Source organism: Glycine max, chromosome 5 (assembly GCF_000004515.6).
Source record: "Glycine max cultivar Williams 82 chromosome 5, Glycine_max_v4.0, whole genome shotgun sequence".
NCBI classification, from domain to species: domain Eukaryota; kingdom Viridiplantae; phylum Streptophyta; class Magnoliopsida; order Fabales; family Fabaceae; genus Glycine; species Glycine max.
The window spans coordinates 592628-600806 of NC_038241.2; the positions used below are offsets into that span (position 1 = coordinate 592628).

Consider the following 8179-nt stretch of genomic DNA (forward strand, 5'->3'; position numbering starts at 1 on the left):
AGTTTTGATCTTCTGAAGCCATTATTTTTCTTTTCATATTCATTGTAGAGCCTACTAACATCACTTAGTTGAGAAAACATGGGTCCTTCCCTGCCTTTCTGAAAGTGCTGCTGATTTTTCTGGGGAATTTAGCCATTCAATTGTTGTAATCTTTGACATCTAACATGCAGATTTTTATAGTTGACATTTTCTTCAAATTTACATCAGCATGTTGATTTTAGTTACTTGCAATGGTCGCCAAGCTCAGCAGTCAGATAATTTGCAAGGTTTGGTACCAAAATTGAATAAATTATATACTATAATTAAACCATAACATACAGGCATTACAAATTACTAAACAAACTATTAAACATGCCTCGTCTATTTTCTCTTCTAGACTCCTAAGCCTAAGGCACGTCTTTAAATAAGCCAAGCATAACATGATTTTCATCTAATATTCACTGTAACACCTGAGTCGCCTTGACATGAGTCTGCATAACTTCTCATTAGACAGTTCAAATCTATTTATAATAGAATTGTTTGATGCATCTCCACATATCTTTTCCTCAGGCATCCCAATATCCTTTGCCAGCTTCTCTGCCTCACTATGTGTATCAATTACATGGTCAAAGCAAATGTATCTACCAGATGCATTGTTGTTCATTTCCTTGAATACGCTTGCATGAGCTTCAGCCAATTTGGTCACATCAACTGTTGCTAGCAAACGACGAGAGTACATTTCTTGGGCACCTACATTTGCAATCGTAAAATCTTTATGTTTCATTTTTAAATTAATTGATATTAAGTAAAATTGTCCAAAAGTATATATAAGTTACACCCTAGGAATTGAGGGCGATACAAAAAGAAAATGGGCTACAGATACTATGTTAGATGCATTTTAAAATTAATTGACATTAAGTGAAATTGCTCAAAAATGAATATATAAGTTACACCCTAGTAATTGAGACAAACCACGTGGACTTTACAACATATTATATCAATATCACATAGTACAAGAAATTGGACCACTGATTTTGGTCAATAGTAAGTAGTACCTTTGAGATAAGCAATTGTTGCTGTTGGATTCCTGTTACAAAATTCAGGACCTGTAATTAGAGCTGGACAAATAGTAGTGAGCTTCAAACCCCTTTCATCAGATATTCTCCAAGCAGCCTTCTCTGCTCTCATCTTGCCTAAAGCATACCAAAGCTGCCATATATATATATATTCAAAAGAAAAAGCAGGGTCATATAATATGTCATTGTAATCGGCATAAACATGTTACATAGTAGGAAAATAACAAAATAAAATAACATTAATAAAGTTCAATCACTGTTTGCAAAGTTTACCTTCTTTTCTGTGCAGAATGATTCAGTGCTCCAAGACCCATGACTAATAACTGAGGAAAGTTCTGATTGTGCATTGTCTTGCCATACACAAGCTGATAGTGATGATGTGAACACGCATCTTGTTATGGAAGGTGTTCTTGCACATGCTTCCATCACATTCTCAGCAGCCCTTACTTCAATCTCGGCCATGGATTTCTGGGTATCAGACAGAAGCAATTGCTTAGATGCTATACAAGTAACTTTTCTCTTGTAGATACTATTATTATTGTCATTGCCACAACAATTAAATTAAACCTACATAAAGCATAGCATGATCCAATAGTTGAAATGATAGATAGAAATGTAACTTTGATCACATAATATGCATAATAACGTAACTTATAATTATTCAGCATATTATTATAAGATTGACAAGTTTTGCTTCACTAGAATACATGTTGTCACGTCAATAAAATAGTGATTGATAGGAAAGAGAGCATTCTATATTTTATGTCCTATATTAATTCATAGTAGCATTGATCAATAATAATGTATTTCAATCAAATCAATAACTTCTCACATTAATAATAATTTAAATTATTTGTAATATTTAATTTTACATATTGATGAAGGAAAAATTATTAAATAAAATAAATATAAAAGTTTACAGTAATTTAAAATTATTATCTATGCATAAATTTATTTATTTTTATAATTAATTACTTAAAAAATAATAAATTAAATTCATGATTTTAAAGTTATAAAATAATATAATATAATATGAAAATAAGAAAAAATATAAAAATTAGATATATATATATATATATTTAAAAATAAAATTATTAATAGTTATATTCAATGTTAATTATTTAAATTGAAACTAATTAGATAAATGTAATTAATGATAGAAGACTAATAGTTAACATAAATATAAGAATTTTTACATTATTTTTATTGTAAATATTATCTTATAAACTAATTTTTTTTAAAAATATAAATGTAATAATTAAGTAATAAATATTATCGGCTTCACTTTTATATAATAATAGCTATATGTAAAAATATGTTACAAAATTAATAGTATAATAAAGTTAACAATATTTTTCAATTTTAAATTATGTTTTCTAAAATAACTTTTTGTTCAATGATAAAAAAAAATAATTATATTTTAGATTATTTTGATATCATAATGAAGTTACACAATAAATACCGATTAAATTTTAACGGTTATATGTATTAACATACTCTTGAATCATATTAAATAAGATTAATAGAAAACTATTATATATATATATATATATATATATATATATATATATATATATATATATATATATATATATACTGTAAAATAATATATATTAAACTATAACTTATAATAATACAACAGTTATTTATAAAAGGTCAAACAAACTATAACTTAATATCTTTATACATTTAGACCACAAAGAATAATAAACATCAATTAAATGATTTGAAATAACTAATGTATATAACAATATAATTATTATTGCAAATAAACAATAAAATATAATAGTTAATAACATACAAAGATTAGTAATAAATACAAATAATTGATGACATCTTTAATAAGCTAATAAATATATAAATAATGACATTTGAAGTTTGAAACATAATTATTTTTATAAATAACTTTTGAAAAATTATAAGCAATGAAAATAAAACTAAGAAAAAATAAATAATAATAATTATTACTATTATTATTAAATCAACATCATTCAATTTATAATAAATTACGTTAGAGTGAGATTAATTAATTCAAACTTTAAAAATATCACACAAAATTAATATATTCAAAATAAGTAAAATTATTGTTTTAAAATAATTAATGACCATATCTATTTAATAGAATTCAAATTATTTCAACAAATTTAAAAAATATTTAAATTTTTATCATATATATACACTCAAATTTAAATAAATATTGTACATATTATATTATATATATTATATTTATTATTCTTTAACTTCTATCTTTCGTATATTTTACAGATTTATGCAACAAGTTACCCATCAAATGTTGTGGCCTAACTAAAATGATTATCAAGGTTTAAAACAAAAGAGATTTTCCTAAAGAGCAATTATTTGTCAATGAAACAAGTTTTTGGACACTAGAGGTAGGTGAGGAATCACATTGAGAAGAGAAAATTAATTAAAGTAAGAAAAATTATATATTATGATATCACATAATTAATAAATAATTTTATATCTAAAACATAAGTTAGATTTCTCAAAGAATTCTTGGTTAGCTCTGAGAATATCTGTATTAAAAACAGAAAGAAGGTATAATTGCTTACTGTGTAGCCAGATAGACCAGCAGGGTCTGTGAATGCAGAGGTGTGAAACACACCACGACAGCCCTGAAATGCTTTCTCCAACCCATCAACATCAGTTAGGTTTGCCATTATTACTTTCAAATTTCCTTCTGTAGCCCTCACTTCACCACGCCTCTCCATTTCCCTCAGCTTCTCTATGTCCTCTGCAACAAGTCAAATAAATAATCATGCACCATTCAAAATTACGCTAAAGTTTGTACTATTATTTATTACATTTATTGTGTTGTTTGTTATATAGTAGGAAGCAAGCACACTTCAGTTTCATATCATTATCATGTTCGGTATCTGACACGCATTTGTGTCAGTGTTCGACACGGACACAACACCCGTATTACGTTCTATATCGACACAACATCCGTATTACGTTTTATATTTTAATCATTAGAAGTGTTCACGTATCTGTATTCATGTCGTGTTCAGTGTCCATATCGATGCTTCTTTAAGTTATATCTAAGATATAGAAATTAAACAATCATAGACACTTTTGGTGTTCGTTTCTTTGTTTAATTAACTATGTTAGAAATACGAAACATCTACCAATTCTATTCATAACTAGTCATTTTTATTGGAGAATTTCGGTTTATAAAAAAAAGTTTATTGTTTTGTAGTATAGATAAGGCATAACAAATTATATAGATTATTATGCGTTAATATTATTATATAACTTAAGAAAGGTTTATATGGCATAAAAAATATTATTTATCAGTAAATTTTTATTAAACTCCAAGGATATAAACTGTAATTTTCGTTATAAACTAATGGAGGAAAAAGAACATGTTGCTTTATTTCATAATAACTTTTTGCAGCACTCTTTTTGTTTGTGAGCGTACACGAAACACGAAATCACGCATAATAAAGTACAAATATAAAGATATTGGATAATATAATTTAATTAAACCAAGATCATAGAAACTTTAAGTTCAATGGTATTATATTGAGTCGGCTACTTTTTTTTTTTGGAACATTATTGAGTCGGCTCTTTGGCATATATGACAAATTCCTTATTCAAAATTGCATCATATATAAAAACAAAATTGACATTTTCTATATATAGACTAACATTATCTCTCAAAAAAGAATATTGAAAACAAACTTTGAAAATTTTTAAAGATATTGAAAAATATTTGAATTGCTTTGACACGTTGTTGCCCAAAGATCAGTCCAACATCCCTAATCACTAATACAAATATTATTATGCAAAATAAAATGGAGCCATTCTTGGAAATCCACCCCAAAGAAATGGGCTCTAAATTGTCATTCCAACAAATGCATCCACAGTGATAGCAAACACGAATCCTTTGGGGAACTTTCAACTTCCAAATTATACTCCAGTCTTTGGTATGCACTAGCCACTTCAAACTCTCCCAACTCTATAACTTCAGAAGGGATATACATTTCCATTGCCCATAGACCAGACCTCTTACATCTCTAATTCCAGCCAAATGATCTTTAGAGCAAGCTCTTCTCACATGCTTACCTCTCAATTTCTTATTACCATTTTGAATATACCAGCCAAGTTTCATGAGACACGAACTATTCATGTCTTCTAGATTACACATTGCTAACCCTCCATGAACTTTAGGCAACATCATGAACCCTTCTTTGGTCCAGGCTATCCCCCCAAACAAAAGCACATTGAATTTTTTGAATCTCATCCAAAATGCTCTTAGGAATAGTCATCATCAAATACACCGACAAAGACTGAATAACTGATTTGGCTAAAGTTATTCGACCCGCAAGAGACAGATTCTTAGTTTTCCATCCGGCCTGCTTATTCTTAACTTTGTCTAACAAGTATTGCAAATCATTCCTTTTAGGTGTTCTTCCTAGCAAAGGAATTCCAAGATAGTTTCTAACATTGGTAACTTCTTTAAACCCCGACAAGTTCACTAATTGTCTTCTAGTATTATGATTCACTAAGTTGTTGCCAAAACATAGTACAAAATTTGTGGAGAACATGCTTGACACACCCCATTTGCTAAATAGTTGCCTTGCCTAAAAGAAGCATATCATATGCAAACATCAAATGAGATATGGTTGGCCCATTTCTACTTGCCTTCATAGGAATCCACTTTCCCTCATCTACATCTTGGAGGATTATATGCGATAGTTTATCCATACACATAACAAAGATGTAAGGCGACATTGGATCTCCTTGTCGGAGGCCCCTCTGAGTGTCAAACAAGGAGGTTCTTTAACCATTACAAAGAACATTAGTCTAGACTGAAGATATACATTCCAAAACAATATGAGAAATATGATCAAGGATACCAATCTCATTAAGCAGGACCATCTTAACTGGTCATAGGCCTTGGCTAAGTCAACCTTAATCACAAAGAACCCCGTCTTACCTCTCATACCAAGCATACTATGCATTAATTCTTAAGCTACCATAATATTCTCGTGGATGCTTTTATCCAGAATGAAACATGCCTGGTAGGGCGAAATGATGATCTTAGGAATAATTGGCTTCAACTTATTAACCAAAATCTTGGTCAATATTTTATAACTTGTGTTACACAACGAGATTGGGCGAAATTGGCTCACAAATTCTGGTCTCTCAATCTTCGGAATAAGACAAATATTAGTGAGATTGATGTTCCTAACCTCCTGCAGATTTTCCCAAATTAAATATGATGGATAGAACTACAAAATGGTACCACCAAGCATATCCCAAGAGAATTGATAGAAACCCACTGGAAATTTGTCCGATCCAGGGGATTTCCAAGCACTAAGATCAAACACTGCACATTTTATTTCAGCTATACTCAAAGGCTCGTTTAGATATTCCATTAATCTGTCCTCAATAGCAGGAAAAAAAAAACATAGTTTGCCTCCAATCCCCATCGAGCTATCATCACTAAACAAGTCTTTGTAAAAAGAATTAACAAGACTTTTTATTTGAGCTTCTTCATCAATCCACTGTCCCTCATAATCAAACAACATAATAATTATTTTCCTTCTTTTTCTATTAACTGCTTTCAAGTTATAGAATTTAGTATTCCTATCCCCATCATGAAGCCACTTAGGCCGAGATTTTTGGAACCACTCCAATTCCTCTTGCTTTGTGTGTATTGGGTTTGGATGATTCTCAGTTTTTCATGGTGTTTGTTCAACTTCAACAGGTTTTCTACTTTCATGGACTCATACAAAGAATCCCTATCGCTTTGTGTCTATTGATTATTGAAAAAAATTAATGGAAGATGCCGTGTTATAATTAATCTTTACCAACATTTTTCTTATGACTATCACGAGAAGAATTTACTACGAGATTATTTATTTTTTTGGTATATAATTGTTTTCATTAACTACTTCTGCTACGCATAAAACTTGTGTATGGTATATTGCGAAATAACTTTTTTTATATTATTGTTGAATAATGTAATAGCACTGTAATGACTAACGACAATGTACGTATAATATACTTACGTATCTAGTTAGAGCTTAAAGATAGTCGTTTTTTACCAAATAATCACGTATAAATGCTAAAAGTTGTTTTAATAATTAGTTATAGTTTTAATTATTTAGTTTTAGTTAAGAATATTTTATCTTAATTACGCTCTTATATTATATATTGTACGCTCTCCATATATGAAGCGTATCTATAACAAGAGGTTTTTCTTTATATATATATATATATATATATATATATATGTGAGTGAAATAAATAAATATGAATTATTAGATTTAATCATGAATAATTAAAATAAAAACATACAAGTCATGAATTTATAAATTATTGTATATAGGTTCAATATGTAAATTAATCTTAGTTATAAATTTTGGTTTCTCACAGGTATTAACACTACTACAAAATTAGAGTTAATTTCCTGCGAATTTTTCTGTCAAAAAAAATCTGCAGGAATCGTCTGCAGGTAATTCTTGAAGATTTTTCTATGGTCCGGGATTGTTTATTATTTCCTGTGGATTTTCAGGTAATATTTTAATAAATTGCAGTAAAATTTCTAGTTAATTTTTTCTGCGAATTTTTGAATTGCGTAAATTGTCTCCTTGAGTTTTATAAATTCAATGCGCAATTGATACAAATAAGTTCAGATGGTTATCTCTTAAAAATAATATAAATTAAACTTCTTTTTTTTTACGAAAATATGAACATTTATTTTGACATGATAAAACTTATTGTAATAAAAAAATATAGATAATAACCTCTATTTCCTATAACAATAAAAATGCAATAACAGCCAGAAAACTTATTTTCATTAAAATAAAAAAATAAAGGTAATAACCTCTAATTTCCAATAACAATATAACGCAATAACAGTTAGAAAACTTGTTTTCATTAAATGATTAAATAACAAAAATTCTATTGATATCAAAAATATCTAGAATAAATAAATAATAAACTTATATAAATTCTGGAATATATATATATATATATATATATATATATATATATATATATATATATATTAATTTTTATGTTATTTTTTTTAATCTGCAGAAAATTTACCTACGGATTTTGAAATTCCTGCAAAATTTTCATATGATTTTTTC

The 8179-nt window shown here is 28.0% G+C and overlaps 1 protein-coding gene across 1 annotated transcript; it reads right to left on the reverse strand.

Annotated features, from left to right (window-relative positions):
* Window positions 1-272: 272 nt before the first annotated feature.
* On the reverse strand, window positions 273-3829 carry LOC100818076 (cinnamoyl-CoA reductase-like SNL6). Its single transcript, XM_006579702.4, has 4 exons — window positions 3626-3829; window positions 1329-1523; window positions 1035-1188; window positions 273-729 (listed from the first exon to the last, which is right to left on the reverse strand). The coding sequence occupies exons 1-4, from the start codon at window positions 3782-3784 to the stop codon at window positions 431-433; spliced, it is 807 nt and encodes a 268-aa protein (XP_006579765.1). The 5' UTR covers window positions 3785-3829; the 3' UTR covers window positions 273-430.
* Window positions 3830-8179: the final 4350 nt, after the last annotated feature.

What these genes read in the sequence shown, in the direction of transcription:
- LOC100818076 (XM_006579702.4), bottom strand. Translation starts at nt 3,784, where the DNA reads ATGGAGAGGCGTGGTGAAGTGAGGGCTACAGAAGGAAATTTGAAAGTA. An exon ending in CTGGTCTATCTGGCTACACA is followed by an intron (nt 1,524 to 3,625) that starts GTAAGCAATTAT and finishes TCTGATACCCAG; the next exon opens with AAATCCATGGCCGAGATTGA. An exon ending in CATTCTGCACAGAAAAGAAG is followed by an intron (nt 1,189 to 1,328) that starts GTAAACTTTGCA and finishes TATATATGGCAG; the next exon opens with CTTTGGTATGCTTTAGGCAA.